The 18,360-nt window shown below is 30.0% G+C and overlaps 1 protein-coding gene across 1 annotated transcript; it reads right to left on the bottom strand.

The window, feature by feature from the left end:
- On the bottom strand, positions 7,340 to 11,453 carry LOC105166363 (transcription factor bHLH69-like). The gene is given in 7 exon segments (XM_020695527.1): positions 7,340 to 8,061; positions 8,848 to 8,916; positions 9,228 to 9,293; positions 10,118 to 10,183; positions 10,344 to 10,400; positions 10,402 to 10,632; positions 10,752 to 11,453. Coding segments are annotated over 7 exon segments (1,248 nt in total). The 5' UTR covers positions 11,184 to 11,453; the 3' UTR covers positions 7,340 to 7,734.

Here is an 18,360-nt window from a genome sequence, read left to right on the forward strand (position 1 = left end):
AAAAAAAAAAAAAAAAAAAAAGAAAAAAAAAGCCCTTCATACTCACAATTAACGGTTAATGATACCGTCGCATCAATTTTTTGTAAAGCCAAAAATATCCTTCAACTAACAATATAACTAATTTATTCAATTTTTTAAATCTTATATTAACTAATTGCAATAATCAGAACCTTAGACTAATTAAATTTCCAATAATATTATAATTGAAAATTTCAATATCAATAATCACGACCTTAGACTAATTAAAATTTTTAATAATAATATTATTTACATAACTATATAAATAATCACAACCTTAGATTAATTAAATTTTCAATATTAATATTATTTAAATAACAATATCAATAATCACCACCTTAGACTAATTAAAATTTTTAACAATAATATTATTTACATAACAATATCAATAATCATAACAAATTAGACTAACTAAAATTTCCAATAATATTATTATCTACATAACTATATCAATAATCACAATTGTATGCTAATATTTTCAATAATGTCAACAATAACAGTATTAGGGTAATATTTCAAATAAAATACAATTACACAATCATTACAATGACCACAAAATGAGGATAATATTTTTTAATAATTAATAATAATTTAAAATATATATAATTCCTTTGTAACCAAGTACAAATAGATCACGTATGCCTTTAAATTTCTTTAGTCCATCAAGTGAATTTTGCCAGTAAAACTAATTAGATTTATCCATCTTCATCTATCAACAAAAGATAATGTTGATAGAAAATAATGGATAAACTTAAGTAGTACTATAACAAAAGGTTCAGGTGATAGGCTAAAGAAGCTTAAAACAATGCTTAAGCCGTTTATATATGTGCACAAGGGAACTATAATCATAACTTCATGATGATATTTTCAATGTGTAAGAATTAGTATATTCATTTTTATTTACATATTAATGTCAATAATCGCAAAATTTAGGCTAAAACTTCTCAATAATTTATATAGATAATGTCTAGTGGTACACCTCCTGTACCACGTGGTTGTGGTCGTGGCTGCGGTCGTGCCCGCCGCTTACAGTAGCGCTGTCTGATGCTTCCCAAGTTGGGGAAGCAGTCCTTCGACCACCTCCACCACCTGACACTACCAGACCGATCAGCCCTGCAGACTCCAGATGATGCTAGACCATTTGGAGCTGCATCGGAAGCTGAGGAGGCCATACAACAATCTGCCACACTAGCAACTGCTCCACCACCACCACCACCACCACCAACAGTCCCCCACCATTAGCGCGCTAGTACATCTGTCTCGATGACGCGAGGTAAATTTATTTATGAATTTTTTTTAGTATTATTTTATCTTGAAGATATCTAATTAACATGTCCATTTAAGTCTGACCGTTGCTTCCACAAGCGTATCAATATGGTGGTACGGGGACACTTTCCCCACCCGTAGCTATGTCTGAGGCAGGTGCAACCAGAGCACTAACATTTATGCTTGAAGAGAATGAAGGTTTTGCACTTTAAATTAGTTTGGTATTATCTAATAATCTAAATTGTTTAATGAATTTTACTAAAGTTTTGTTTAATTTTATTACTGTAGATGACCTATTGGTGGGACTGTGACGACAAATCCATGTCCTGGGTCTTCAACATGTGGACTGGAAAGTACATCCGAAAGACATTCTCCGTCCCTGGTCAAGCCACTTTGGCTGATTAATGAGGTTTGGCTCCAGCTCCAGTCATACTGGACCAGCAAAGACTTCCAGCAGAACATTTGGGGACCTTCCTCTGTTAGCATGCACAAAAGGAGGTTGGTAAGTAATCACATTATTTTTTTAAGGTTTATTATTATCTTATATATAAGATGCTAACTATTTAATTCTTCTACAGGATGCAGAGCTTGGTCGGCCTCCCAAGCAGATGGAATTATTTGAGAGATGCTACAGAAAAAGGAGGACAACGGCTGGTGTAGGTTGAGGGCGGTTGAGGTGGCAGTAAGTATCTTATTAATATTATTTTATTAAAAAAATATTTTTTAGTTTAAAGTACAAATAATTTTATTTGTTTTGCAGGAGACGTTCCAGAAGCTGATGGAGGATCGTCAGCCTCGGCCCACAGTCGAGGACCACGATGCCCCGACCAAATCGGAGGCTTCGATCGCAATGACGGAGCAACAGATGTGGCTGACTGCAGCCAGAGACAAGAGTTCGAGTATCGGCTTAGTCCTGAGGCCCACGTCTCCAGCCGAACTTTACATCATTATAGCCACAACCAAAACTAGCTATGGAGGACCGCATGAACAAGCTCGAAACGATGATGGCCATGATGAGGGAGATGCGGGTTGCCTCCTCGACTGCGGGATAGTCACAACCGACCGTCTACAATAGTGCCTCAGTATCGCTTCCGACAGACCTCCTTGGACCCAAACTAGGATGATATGGATGTTGCTGATGAGGAGGCTTTAGATTAGATTTTAAATTTTTTTTATTTTTTTAATTAAATAATATTTATATTAATATAATTTTTTCCTTAATTATTCATGTTTCGTAATATTTATTACATTCCATTATTTCATATTTATTTTAAAATTTTATTAAATTAATTTAATTATATATTAAAACTTATTAAAATATATAAATTTATTTATTTATTAAAATTTATTAAATATATAAATTAAATTATTTATTAAAATTTCTTACATAAAAATAAAAAAAATATAAATGAATTATAAAATTAAAAATTAGGAACGATTTTAGTAATTATAAGAAAAATATTACAAATCTAAATAAATGATCGTTCCTAATACCATTACTAAAATAATTCTAAACACGTGTTCCTAAACTGCATTGACCGTTCCAAATACCATTGCTAAAACTTTCACAATTACATGTTTCTAATTAGTGGCTAATCGTTCCTAATACCATTGTTAATACAATTTTAAGTACGTGTTCCAAAATAAGAACGATCGTTCCTAATACCATTACTAAAACAGTTTTACATACGTATTCAAATAAGACTGACCGTTCCTAAAGTTACATAAGACTATTCCAAATAAAAATATAACCGTGCCTAATACTATTGCAAATATTAACAAACAAACCATTCCAAAGACCGTTCCTATATTTATCACCAATAAAAATAAATACAATTCCAAAATTCAAGCATGAGTATTTTAAATACCATTCCCAAAGTCACCTGAAATAAATAATACAATCACTCCAAATGTTGTCTTATCCGTTCTAATTTAAAAAAATATATTTTTTTTACACAAATACAATATTAGAAACAATTATCAAGAATGTGTTACAGTGACCATGTCAAATTGAAAAAGGGTCAGTCACTAATTGTTCCTAAATATTTGTAACGTCATCTAAAGGGCGGAAGGTGAACCGTTCCGAAATTACGTTCAAATTAATTCCATCAATTTCAAATTATTTCAAAGAAAAAAAAAACATTCCTAAACCCGCCCCAAATCCCGCCTTTTTTTGTAGCGAGTATTCTCTCCTTAATAAGATCAAGACAAGATTGTCAGACTCAAATGAATTCGAAACGTACAATACCTCGTGCAACGAAAAATCAATGGCGTCATATGCGGCCTTTAACATGATGTGGTTGTGATTTTAACAAAAAGATGAAAAGAAAATTCTACCCATTACACGATTGCACACTAGGTGAAATCAATACGATTTTAGAGAGAATTTCTTTATGATAGGTCAAATCAATGAATAGTGGTCCCCTTTAAAAAATCATATTTTTTGTATTTACAGTAATGTTGAGAATTATACAGTGTGATAGGTTGTATATACTTTATATGTGCCTTATATATATTAAATTATTTTTTTACCCTTATAAGTTGATGAGGATAATTACTAATGACCAAAATACCCTTATTTTTTTAAAGAAATTTACTGTTAATGACCAGATCCATGGAGTCAACCCGCCTATTTAATCGTTGGATTACATGACATCAGATCATCCAAACGATGACACGTGGTGCTCAACCATGCGGTACCGCGCCATTATAAATACTAGTATTTATGAATATTTCAGCATGTGCATTTACTACTTTTTCTTGATCTCATTCGTCCTCTCTTGATCGCTTTCGACCCTACATTTCTAACTTAAGTATCGGAGGGTCTTAGTTGGGGGCTACCCGGCAAGTCTCACGTTTGTTTTGTTATCAGAATTCACTCGTAGGGAGCTTTAGAAGGGATTCAGCGACCCGACTCAATGTACCAGGTTCAACGATCCGATCCCAAATTTATGCGAGCTGCATCATAAGTAAATGTTTACTACCAATACAACCTTGCCATTTAAGATACCAAGGACGTTGGATCAGATATTGAATATATTTATGAAAACAAAACAAAATGAATGTAAAATGTTGGTTGAGGAGTAATAAAAGATGCATGGTCGGAGATTCATGTCTGGCTAGAGAAGGCAAACAACCACCATATGTACAGTAATGATTCCTCTATTCTCTTTTTTGGACAGCAAAATCTCGTCTTTGATACACTTCTTTGCAACCCTCACGGCCGACTTGTCATAATTTTCTGAAAAGAGGACGACGTGCAACCATGTACATAAATTCAACCCATTATTAGGTCTACACCAATTGATTTATGTTTTATTTATATAAATTACTATTGTATTTTTTTAAAAATTATATATACCCCTCATTAAAAAAACGTCAATATTATTTAAACAGACTACCCCTATTTTTTCAAAATTACACATACCCCACAAAAAACGTCGACTATATTACACAATTTACCACTATTTTTTGACAGCCATGGGTAGCTTCTGTAATTACGCAAAAAATATGAATGTTTTGTATAGATAAATCATATATCAGGACGTGTGAATATAATTATCCCTTACATGCATTTACATTCCCGACATATGATTTGTTACACAAATTATCTTTATTTTTTTTTCATAATTGCAAAAACCACCCTAACAACTAAAAACTAGTTGTAGTTTGTGTAAATAATATTGACGATTTTCGATTGGTATATGTGTAATTATATCAAAAGATATGAATAATTTGTATAAATAAATTATAGGTAAGAAGATGTAAAGTAATTAATTATAAAAAAAAATTTCCATGTATGAATTACTATATATATTAAATTCCCGTTATTGGGAATAAGCTTGATCAATTAAAATATCCCCCAATGAGTACTATTTTATTAAATAAGCATCAATATAAAATATTCTTTTCTTAATGTAAGTTGTTTGGATGAGGTTATAAATTTTTTAAAAACATTTTATAAGATCAACTTTTCAAAAAAAAAAAAAGGCTTATAACTCAATATTAAAAGCTTATAAACTCCATTAATAAAATTGAGCAATTTCAAAGTTAGTTTTAAAATTTTAATGAACTCATTCGAAGTAATTGTAAAATTGTTGGTATTGATCATGTTATGAGTTATATAATCTTATTCCATCTAAACATTTCATTCTTAAAATATATTTTTCAAATTTTATAAGTTTTATAAGCAATTTATTCTAAAATTATTTTATAGAATAAATATATTTTAAGGGGCTAAATAATAAGGGCATTTTAATCTTAAAAATTTGTAGAAATACTTTAAAGATGCAAATATATTTATCCCAAAAAAAAAATCCAAAAGTCAAGGCCTAAAACACCCTTTTGCTTGTAATCGTAATTTTTTTCAATAGAGAAATAACTGACAAATTATCGAAGATGTCTTAGTTCAATGGTTAAGGTTGGAGTCCCGTTAATAAGTTTGAAGTCATAGATTTGAGTTTTATCAGACGTGTAGGTATCTTCCTTTATGTAGGTTGAATGGTTGATGCTTTATCCTAATTTATTTCATAAATCTTAATTACTTATCTTGATTTACTGATTGAACTGTTGTACTGCTCAATTTATTGAAATATGGATGTAATCATATTACTACTTCTATTAAACAAAAAGAAAAAAGTAAATTACAACGGGCTCCTCTGAGATTTTTCACAATTACAAATACCCATTTTTTTCTTGAAAAATTACAATAGCCCTTGGGATTAATTCTCGTATTTCAGGGGGAATTTATTATTTTTTCTAGAAACGAGTGGTATTTGTAATTATAGAAAATCCTCATGAGAACTCGTTGTAATTCATAAAATAAAATTAAAAAAAAAGAAATAAAAGAATTGGTAAAGTACAAGATTTAGTGTATATGATTGACTTCAAATAAAACCAATGATTCTTGTAAAATAAAAAAAGGGGTGTTTAAAAGAGAGAGAGAGATGGTTGTTACACCAAACTCAAAGAGACAAAAAGCTCTTGTCTTTATTATTCTTTTCACTAAAGCAATCACTTAATTTAATTGCATCATCATTTCATCAATTATTAATTAAGTGTTGTTCTACTTAATTATTAATTATTAATTAAGTGTTGTTCTACTTAATCATAGCGGGCCGGTGCCTGTCCAATTTTAGTTTTCATTACTATATAATATTGTTAATTATTTATGAAATAATTATGTTTTTTTTATTTAAAAAAAAAGTGAACAAGGGATTATAGCATTTGATTTCACAGTTTCATAAGTAATTATGCAAATGCATATTAGATTATTAGCTAAATTTCAAAATTAACCTCATTTTTTAGTGAATGAAAGATTAAACTGTGAAATTAGATGTAAAAAACTTAAAGTTAATGAATTAATTAAAAAAATTTGTTTAAGTAGGCATAAAGCGTAATTAAATAAAAATAATGATTAGGGTGGAATTAAAATCTACAATTGTAAATTTATAAAAATATAATCTTGATGAAAATTAATTTATATTTATATTTACCCTCAAGATATAAATTTGGTATGTTCAATCGCAGAATAATAAAAATCAACAAAGTTTAATTTAGTTGGCAAAGGTAAAATCCATTGATCAAGAGGTTATGTATTCGAATCTCATCAATATATAAATAATTATATAGTTATTAGCTACTCTTATACATTCGATATTGATAACTAATTTATATTAATTATCAGTAATTGAAATTTATATTATAATTATGATCATTTTAATTTAAGTAAATATATATAGATGGATATGGCAGAGGAAGGAGAGGGCTTATTAATGCATGTCATCTATATTATACAAAAATGAATGGCCCTCCATACTCACAAAAGACGATTAATACAACGCTATACCAATTTTTTGTAAAGTCAAAAATACCCTTCAACTACTAATATAACTAACTTATTCAACTTTTTAAATTTTAATTAACTGATAAATTAATTTATTTTTCTTTTACTTTATTTTGTTTCTGTTTTAAATATAATATATTTATTTATAAAATTACTCTTTTTTTAACATAGTCTAAAATAAAAAAATTATTTATTATATGCACACAAATAGACGTGTTACAACATATAACATATTCAAAGATATTCGTAAACAGGTGTTGAGAGTAGAGAGGTAGCAAAGTCAAAAACGGAATAAGGGGAACAACCAAATCCAGAAGCAATTGGGATTAGCCAGTGGTTGGTTGTTAGCTCAAAGTTAAAAGCTCCGCACTCAAGAAGCCAAGTCTACCCAAATACGGCGCCGTCTCCTACACTCTTTTCTTTCAACTATATAATTACAAGCACTAGTTAAGTAAATAAAAAATCAGACCCTTATTTTGGTAGACTTGACGCCGTCTGTTATCTCACTGTCTGACCCCAGCTTCTTTTCTTTTTCTCTCTCTTTCGCATGTCTTTTTCAATTCAGCAAAGGAGTGTGGGGGGCGTCAACCATACAGTCAACGCCTTCACGGCTGGGAGACGGACGGGGCTTCTCTGAGGCAGGGTTCGCCTCCGCCTATTGTGGCGGATTGCACGGTCAAGACCGACATGCTGGGGGAAGTGGGTGGGTTGGAGGCGGCGGGGGGTTTTCGGGAGTGAGAAGTGGCGGTGGAGATGGCGGTGGCGAGGGAAATAGGCATGAGGCATAGGCCCTTTCCTTGAAGGTATTGCATGGCGGAACCCATGTCCTCCTCCATCAGCTTCGCCACCTGGTGCTCCGTCACCGTCATCCCCCCGCCGTCTTTGGTGTTTGACGTTGACGCCGTCTGCGCCGTTCCGTTCCCGCTCCTTCCCTGCTCATTCACCAAATTAATTCTTGAATATATTTAATTTCTCAAATGCATCATTGGTTACAATATAATTACTTTATATAACCTCGATTAATTATTTTATAGATAAAATTTTAAAATTAATCTTACCCTCAAAATCGATAAACAATATAATAAATTATAATTAAATAAAAATGGAATGAAGAAGATGATTGTTAAATGAAATTTAATTCTAAAAGTAATTATTAAAACAAGAAAACATAATAAACAAAAAATAACACTCCAAATATAAGTTTATGTGTTGAATAAAAAGGCCAATTTTAAAATAATAGTTAAAAAGAAAAAAAAAACAGTAATAGTGTAGTTTGAATTCCCCAACAAATGCAATCCACCTCATATTGACCAAAGAGTTGAAGTTGAATGGAAAAAGGAGTAGGAGTAAGGGGTTGGGGAGATGGAATCTGAAAAGGAGCACTCACGCGTGATACTTTTTATGGTTTTGTTGTTTTGTGATGATGATAGCTCAATTTTGAGAGGGACTCCCCCCAACCTTAACCACCACCATCATCCCCTTCTCATTTTTTCTTAGTGCACTAGGATAGGGGGTGGGAATACTTTGATTTCAACTCATTACCTTTTTATTTTCTATAAGAAAAATAATGTCAATTTATTTAATTTTATGTTTTAATATATTTTTAATTCTGTAATTTTAATATTTTTTTTAAATTTTGTAACTTTTTGATATTTTACAATTTTGATCCATCTGTGTGTATAATAAATTATTATATAACAAAGGAAAAGAAACATTACCTCAGAGGACATATCAGCAACAAGTGGGGCAACAGCTGCTGCACCTCCCAGTCTGCTCATACTTAGAACCTGTTCAGTGTTCACAAACAAAATTATATTTAAAATATATATATAATATTTTGTAATTCTCCACCAACTAATATAAGGGTTTTTCAATAATTTCTAATCTTGTGGTGGAAATAAATAGTAAAATATTAATGTAAATTTAAAAAGTTGGGATTGTTTAAAAATTCAAATTTAAAAGTCAAAAAATAAAAGTTAAAGTATTTGAAAATATAAATTAATATTTATAATTTTTGCTAAATAAATTGTAGAAGTAGGAAGCTATACTTTGAATTAAAAAAATAAAATAAAATAAAAAGAATGAAAGAACAAAGTACTTTGACTTGGAGCTGGAGGAATTTGACATAGTCGATGATCTCATCCAGCATAGAGGCTTTGTCCGTCTGTCATTTCATAACCAGAAACCATAATACATGTTAAAATCTCATACATCCATCATATGGTATCTCATTATTTACTTGTGATTAACTTCATCAAATGTCCCATCATCATTATCATTATGATTATGATTATCATAAAATTCCTTCCACCTTTGCTACCAAGTCCCAACACTACCTAATACATTCTCATGATCAATCACCAAATCAGACACCTACCCACATTTAATATACTAATCATAATAATTAGTATTCACTAATGACACCACGTGAGAGACACCAACACACACATATATATATATACGTATATATATATCTTGGTTTATCTTCAATTATTTATTAATTGATATATAAATTGTATATTCAACACATGACTCATTTTCTCAACTTCCATAAATTTATAGGATAATTATATTTACACTCCCTATTTTATAAAATATTTACACAAATTATTCATATTTTTTTGAATAATTATACATACACTCATGACTCACCAAATACATATATCATCTATATAAACCACCTATATTTTATGAAAGAATAACACATACACCCCACAAACATTAACATCATTACGCAAACTATCATAATTTATGTAATTTTATAAAATATAATAATAATTTGTATAAATAAATCACGGGTCAAAGTGTATAAAGATAATTATATTTAAATTTAAATATCACCAAACTAACAAATTAATTTATCACTTTTCTTGTTGTAGTGTGATTAGGCACTTTCTTTAATTCGGACATTAATGACACTGCAAATATATTATAACTACAATATATATGATTAATTCAGATATAATGACTAATACAAAAGTAAATGACCTTATTAGCATTGGGTACAAGCTCCTGTAGCGCCTTCATTCTCTCCGCAATCCTCTCTCTCCGTAACTGCCAACATTTCATTTTCACCCAGAAAAGGTAAAAAAACGTATCAACCCCAAATATTCTCACAACAATCATACACAGACAAAATCAAGAAATGTGACAAGAAAAGGCACTGAAATTGATTTCAGAAACGAATTTTGTACTGTGTAGGACTATTACTTACTCTTTCAGCTATGCTGTGGGGGTCAGTCGCCTGTCCTCTCCTGGCCCTCACCTTTCGCAGCAGGTTGATTTGCCGCCGCTCCCCCGCCGGTGCCCAAGTTCTGGGTCTGCAACTGCAATGCCAATATCGTTATTAATACGTAATTAATGTGGCTAAAGAGGCTTGTGAAGAAGAAAGTGTTGGATGAAACCTGAGGATGGTGGAAATGCTGAGGTTGATTTAAAGTTTGACAGAGGGATCCCGTGAAATTACCATCGAACAGAGCTTTAACCGCTGCATCATTTACCTGCTGAGGTAATTTAATACGGAACAGTTACACGATTTTTCATTTATCAAAGAAGAACAAGATTTCTCCGTATGGTATTAAGAACAGTTTTGAATAGAAATAAAAAGGGGAAAAACACTGACCAGGCTAGAAGACTTGAACGAGGTGCCGTCAACGGCGTCGTTTTGGTCGCCGTGAGGCATGGGAAGAAGGGCATCATCTGCTCCTCCGGTGGGGGAGCGGAGGCCTCTGGAGAGCAACAATTGCTGCTGAAGCATCAAGGCCTTAAGGGCGCCGTTGCTGATCTGGTGCTGCCTCAGCTTCGACGCCAAAACCGCTGCCGGTTGCTCCTCCATATGCGGTGGAGCATGGTCTTCGGCCCAGGGGAAGGAGGCGGAAGGCACGGAGGAGAGGATTTGTTCTAGAAAATCATCGTTGGACGTGGGCGGATCGAAGTGGGAAGACCCCAACATCTGGGGTAGTTGGATTTCTTGAAGGGATGATGAGATTTGGTGTTGGTTTAGCAGTGGGTTAATGTTGTTCATGGCGCCAAATTCTCTGCTCACAGGCTGCATGTGTTGGATGATAATCTCCACAATCAGAAGCTAAAAAATTCTCAGAAAATGGAAGAGGAAAACTCGGAAGTTTTGATTAATTCACTCTCACTCAATAACTGGAGAAGGTATGATTCGAAAGGAATACAAATTAGAGACGACAGAGGAGACATGAAAGCAGCAGAATCATGCTTGGGGTCTGGGATATATGGAATGTTTATGGAAAGATGATGTCTCTCTACAAATATACATATATATATATATATAGAGAGAGAGAGAGAGAGTAATGTAGTTATGTGTGCAAGTGTGTGTATGTATATTGTATGTATAGATAGACTGTGAAGGGTTTATAAACGTGGGGCTCTATAATTAGGGGATAATATTTCTGGTTGGGTGAAGATTAAAGTGGATTCGGGTTAGAGCGTTGAGGAAATTACGATTCCTGTAAATTTCAATACCTTATCTACAATTTTCGCCAAATTGCGTTTTAGCCTCTTAATTTACACTAAATTCGATTTTTACTCTCTTTTACTATAATGGTAATTCCCACTTTAATCCTCTATCTTCTAAGTTTCCCAATTTTGGTCGTATTGTAAAATTATGATGAATCTTTGGCCAAAACATTTTGTTTCATTTTTAGAAAAATCAATATTCTAAAGAATTTTAACTTTTTATTTTAGTTAATTATCATAGTTAATACAGTAAAAAACATGATGAATATTAATTAATGGGCGACAATTATTAGCTGTTCATGTAGATGAGGCAAAAAAATGTTAAGTATATAAAGTTAAAAAATTATGTCAAATATTGATTAATCATGCTCAAAATTTATCATGATTTTATTTGACTCATATAGTAGAAAGTATTATTAATTTATCATGATTTTTAAATCATGATCATTTATAATATAAGAAATAATTCATTTTTCATCATAGTTTAACTTAATTTATGTTGCAATGTTTATTTTATAATATCTAACTTTTTACGGCAAACGAAAGTATTTTTTACATAGCTGGTTTTGAACACCGAACCACTATCAATTTAGAGAGTGTTCGGCTAAATTTATTTAAAAGAATTTTATAAGCTCATATATCTTATAAAACGTTAGATTTTATTTTGAAAATAAGTTCAAGTGTTTATATAAAATAAGGTTATTGAGTTTATAAAATATTAGTAATGAGAAATTTATAATTAATTTTAATTTTTTTTTATTAAGATCTAGAAAATAAATTAGCAACTCCGCACCTTTTCCTTAAGCTCATAAAATCTTATATATAGAGCTTATAACCTCTTTTTCTAAAAAAATGATCAAATACTTTGTAATATTTTATAAAATATTTTAAAAAGCTTACAAGCTCACCCAAACATCTTGTTAGATTATTTTTTAAATTTAATAGACGACCGGCCCTAATAATTAATTAGTATTATCCAACTTATAACATAACTATTAATTCTTGAATAATAACATTCTTCATAACCAATAATTCAAAGTACGTATATATCTATACTAAATAATAATAAAAAAATACATACTTTATGCATAAATAATATGTGGTTTATGACATTACTACATTAATTTTTTATTTTGCTGATAATACCTTTAAATTGGATATCTTTTTTTTTTTTTTTACTATGTGATGTATCAATTTATATGTTTAATTTTTATTTATAATATATTTTAAAATACAAAAAATTATATGTATATAAGAATGATGTATCATGATGGTCAATATATATATATATATATAAATATATACTTCATGTCTTGAATAATTGCATTATTTTTAATTATCTTAATATTTTGCACATTAAACATCATCAGATTATTTTTTAATTAATTGTTTGCAATAAGGGAAGAATTTAAATTAAAGGTGGAGTATGAATCAATATATATAGTAGATACACAATAAATATAATATAACCAATAATTCATATATGCTTTTTTAAAAGAAATTGACAAAAATACATGCTTAACCAAAAATCAATTTTTTTAGAATTATATAAATATTTTATCATATTTTTAAGAAAATATATTCAGAAAAACCTTTTAATTAATTTTTCTTTATCTATAAGAAAAAATAATTAATAACTTAATTTTATTACCAAATAAATAAAATCTTTTTATAAAATTTTTTTGTGTATTTTTTGTACTCATTCATTACTTAATTTTGAGTCTGTAACATATAATAAAATTCAAACTATTTAATTTACTAATTTTCTATTACTTCATTATAATTAAAAGATATTTTTCCAATTAAGAAAATTATAATTAAACTTAAAATGTAAAATTATTAGAAAAAAAAAACTCTTTGAACTTTATATATATATATAATATAAGGGCAAGAATTGTTCAAAAATTCAATTATAGGGGTAAGTATTATATTTATTATTTTAGGGGGTAAGTGCGACATTAATGATAGTTTAGGGGTAAAGTGTATTTTACCCTTTTATTAATAATAATTATAAACAAATGGTGATCCTTAAATTGTAATTATTACTTTATTTTTTTCATATATATATATATATTGTTCTCTTAGTTTAGTTATTAATCATATAATTAAGTACCTATCCCAATTATTAGTGTGATGTAACTATATATTAAAAACTATACTAATTAATTAAATAGAACTATATATATATATGAATTTGCAGTCATCAATAATATATATATATAATCTTCCGAATCATACACATTTATTGCCTTGGAATCACCAAAATCAAACCCTAGTTAATTTAATGTCTTGCATAGCTTCGTTATGGTTCCCATTTTAAAATTTGTCTTCCCAACGATGGCATGCATCATCCAAGGGCCAAATATTAATAGTCTGTTTTATGAGATTTTCAAAATAATTTTAAATTTTTTTATAAAAATTTTAAAATTAAAAAATTCAATACATTTAGTTAGTTTCGTATTCGGGTTTTCTTCAAAAAGTGGATTGTAAGAACATGTACAATATGTGTGTATAAGTTGTGTAAGCAATCACACTAGTAGTCAAGCTAACGAACACGGGCTTCGCATGTGCTCTCGCCATTTATTTTTTAAAGAAATTCGAATATGAGACTAAATGTGTAGAGTGTTCTCAATTTTAAGTCGAATTTGAAAATTTCATAAGTATAGGCTTAAAGATTTAAATATATTTTTGGTCCTGTAACTTTGGCACTTTGGTTTTTTTTTTTTTTAATTTTTCAACTATGTTGAAAAAAGTGAACCGTTCAGAGCAAAAGCCCAATTTAAATGAACTACGTGAGGTGTACATAATTTAGTCCGATAATTTTTCAAAATATGGCACTGGAAGGGCCAAAATTGCAAAATATCAAAAAGTTACAGGACTCTTCTGCAACCCCTAGAAAGATAAAGAATAAAAATATCAAAATTGAAAGGAGAGCATGATTTATTCCGCAATATTTGTAAAATTCGGCACCAAAAGGACCGCGATTGTGAAATGTCAAAAAGTCACAGGACTATTTTACAATCTAGAAAGATAAAGGATAAAAATGCAAAAATTATATTACCAAAAACATATTTAAACAGATATATGTCATGATAAATAAAATTTTCAGATTTTAGAACCATTTTAAAAGTTCCATAAAATTTAAAAATAATTTGACCAAAAAATTGAAAATCGATCTGAAAATTGACACATTAATTCATTGTATATGTCGATTAAAAATTGGTACTTCTCATGACCTTATTAGAATTATGTGTCATGATAAATAACAACGAAGTTAAAACTTAAAACGACTGACTTAACCCAATTCTGCAATGATATAATGCCAGTTGAATTAAAAAAAAAAAAACTCATCTAATAGGCACAAAATCCTCTGAACCAAAAAAAAACCCTAAAATGATACACCTTCTTGAGCTTTGAATTATTATGTCTAAAATCAGAGCATTTGTCGCCCTTTTCAAATAGAGTTTGGGGGGTCGACGCATTATTCTTTTTATTATTTTTTTTATTTATTATTAGTGTTTTCATATAGGGCATGTTGCATTTATCTCCTATAAACTTAAATAGGATTTATTTAAAAAAGAATAAATATATATACATATATACAAATCTCAGAAGTACCATTTTCTTTTTGGTGGGTGTGATATGGGTTATAAGGGTTTAATTACATTTTTAATCCTATAATTATAGATATTTGTTTTTTTGATTCGTTAAGTTGTTTTGTAATTTGCTCTTTTACATTTTTAATTTTAGCGATTTAAGGACAAAGTAGATTTTAATTTTTAAAGTTGTCGGAAAGTGGCATGTGTAAATCATCGCTGGTTAATAATTCGATGATGTTTTTATGATATGGCAAGAGTAGACACTTTTTTACTACGCCACGTCACCCCCCCCCAACCCGTCTCTTTTATCAGTTTGTTCTTGCCATGTCATATAAAAAATCAACCAATAACTTCATTTTTTCCAATTTTTAACTGGCACATGACTTTCACATACTACTTTCCTGCCAACTCTATTCTTAAATCAAGAAAATAAGAAACGTAAAAAGGACCAAATAATTACAACCCCAACAACTTAAAATAATTGAAATATCAAACAACTATAATTATAAGACTAGAAATGCAATTAAACCCACGGGTAAGAGTAGCAACTGCCCTACACCTGTTACATATCGATCTGCAAAGAAATGCGACTAGAAATTTAATATTTAACTATAGTTAATTGTCATGGTTAACAATAAATAGTCATTAATTACAGCCGCGCATCTGTAGCTGGCCGTGGTTTTTGCGAGTATGACTAAAATATTTGTTATGACTAAAAACCATGACAAAAAATACTTGCTGCTAAAAATAGTTTTCATGCTGTATGATCTAAATTTTTGTATCATTTATCCATAATTAATAATAATTATTTATCATAATTTTAATCCATAATCCATAAATTATAGCTAATTGTAAATTTTCATGTAATGGTTCATATATATATATATATATATATATATGTTTTGAGGCATGCAGAATCACAGAGCAGTGGTAGATTAAAGTCTTGAAACGAGAAGAATATCATAAACTGGATTAACATATGTTATACTATTCTGTTCGAATATCAACTCCTTGTGATCGAAATCTGTCTGCATGAACTCCGACCACAGAATTATTAGATTGATACAATGTTTGTTTCTATTATTTTCCCCCTCAAATCGTTCTTAGTAAGTACGACTATTAGTACAATCTGGACGTGTGTAAAAAGCCTACGTGTTTAGGTCCATGTTCGTTGCATCAAGAACCAGATTTTTTATACTATGAGTTGGAACCGTAGATGTCCGAGATTGATTTCATAAAATAAGATGACCAAAATATGCCTAGAATCAGTTCCCACAGTACTTCGATTTGATCTTTGTTCTTGATTTGCATATATTAATTATATATGTGTTGACTATTTATTTTATTCGAACAAATTTTATGTTATTATTATTAATGTTAGATTCCCTAAAAGTGTTTGAATGTATAAGTATTGATATATGAGACGATGAACCTGTCCAAATGGGGATGGTAAATAGGATATAGGTAGGGTGGGGGTCTGCTCAGGACCAAACTCGACCATGTGGGGTGGGGAGGGGCGGTTTGAATTTCAACTCCAATTAGTACCAGGGTAGGGCTGCTTGCGTCTGGAGTCTGGTCGGTATAGATTCTAAGTCTTTGTTTTCCTGCAATAAACTCTTAACCAACCAATTATAAGTTGTGCGCTCCTTCAAAAACACTCGTCTTGCAAGAATAAATTAAACAACGCAGGTGTTAAGAGTGTTCTAAACTTGTCTTGTTGTCATTCCTACCTATAAATTGATACAGTGACGTATATTTTACCCAAATTCATTTTATTTGAGATTCAGTCTATTCAAAGTTGAGTTTGAATAGTTATCACATCGGCTATTCTCCTTCGACAGAATTACACTGATAAAATACTAAATTCTAATCGCTCGATTGCACCGAATTTGTTGAGCATTAATAATAGAATAAGAATATTGCGTGTACAATATACTTATTTCAGTTAGCAAATAAAGCAACAACTTGTGAAAAGAACATATGCTTATAAATGGGCTAACATGAATTTTAATTAAAGATGTAAAATAAAAGTTTGAATCATCAATAAAGTATAGTGTTATATATAGGATATAAGACATGATTTGAAGTTGATGTGTGGGATTGTGTCCAAAATGGATTACATAGTTCATATTCCTTGCTTACCAGCAACACATATTTGACAACATTTCTAACATGTCTTTTATGGTATAATTAAATTAAAGATATATACATATATATATATATATTCCAGCTATAAATTAAAGAAGGAAAATTATTTTTTTCGTCTTTTAATTTTACGCTTTATTAGATTTAGTCTTGTAAGTATGCACATTAACTAATTAGTTCTGTAAATTTGCAAAATGATGAAATTAAGTCCAATTTAGGATTTTCTTGTGAATTTATCGAAAACTTTTAAAATTTACGCCGGAATTTGCACGTGTGGTAAATTTTTGTTGAATTATCTGGTCACTTATCCAGCTTACCCTTCACGTATAATGAGCTTTGGAGGAAAAAAAGGAGGTTTCTTCCCTCCAAAACATGTCTAACATGGCTTCCAAGTCATTTCCAAGACCACATAATATTAAAATCCTCCAAAATTTTACAACTCAGCTGCCATTTTACCTTTTTTGAGCAAAAATACCACCACTGGAGGACTATTTGTCATCATTTTACAAACTTACAGGATTAATTAGTTAATGGGCATACTTCAGGATTAAATCTAACAGAAAGTAAAATTAAAGGACGAAAAAAATAATTTTCCCAATTAAAAATGCAATATGAATTAATATATAGTCGCGTAATTTAATTTCTTTTAGAATTAATCAACTATATATATATATATTATGAGCCTTTAACATATTTGGTCCGATTTTTTTTATTTTTAATTTATACTCTCTTAACTCTGCTTTTTTACGCATTTGGTCGAGGGGGCTCAAATTCGGCCATATTTATGTAATTTTGGTCCTGTTTGGCAAATTTCATCCTGTCCTAAAATTTTCTAGATGAAACATTTAGTGTCCTCACTAATTTGGCTTTTAACGAGCAACGACTAGAATTCTTTTTCTCTAATTAAACCCTAGCTCCTTTTTTTTTTTCTCTCATTTTTTCAAAGAGAATTGCGAAAAATTTGATTAAAATTACTTCTCTTGTTGAACAAGTTAGCAGTTC

The sequence above is a fragment of the Sesamum indicum genome, linkage group LG7, assembly GCF_000512975.1.
Source record: "Sesamum indicum cultivar Zhongzhi No. 13 linkage group LG7, S_indicum_v1.0, whole genome shotgun sequence".
In the NCBI taxonomy this organism is placed as follows: domain Eukaryota; kingdom Viridiplantae; phylum Streptophyta; class Magnoliopsida; order Lamiales; family Pedaliaceae; genus Sesamum; species Sesamum indicum.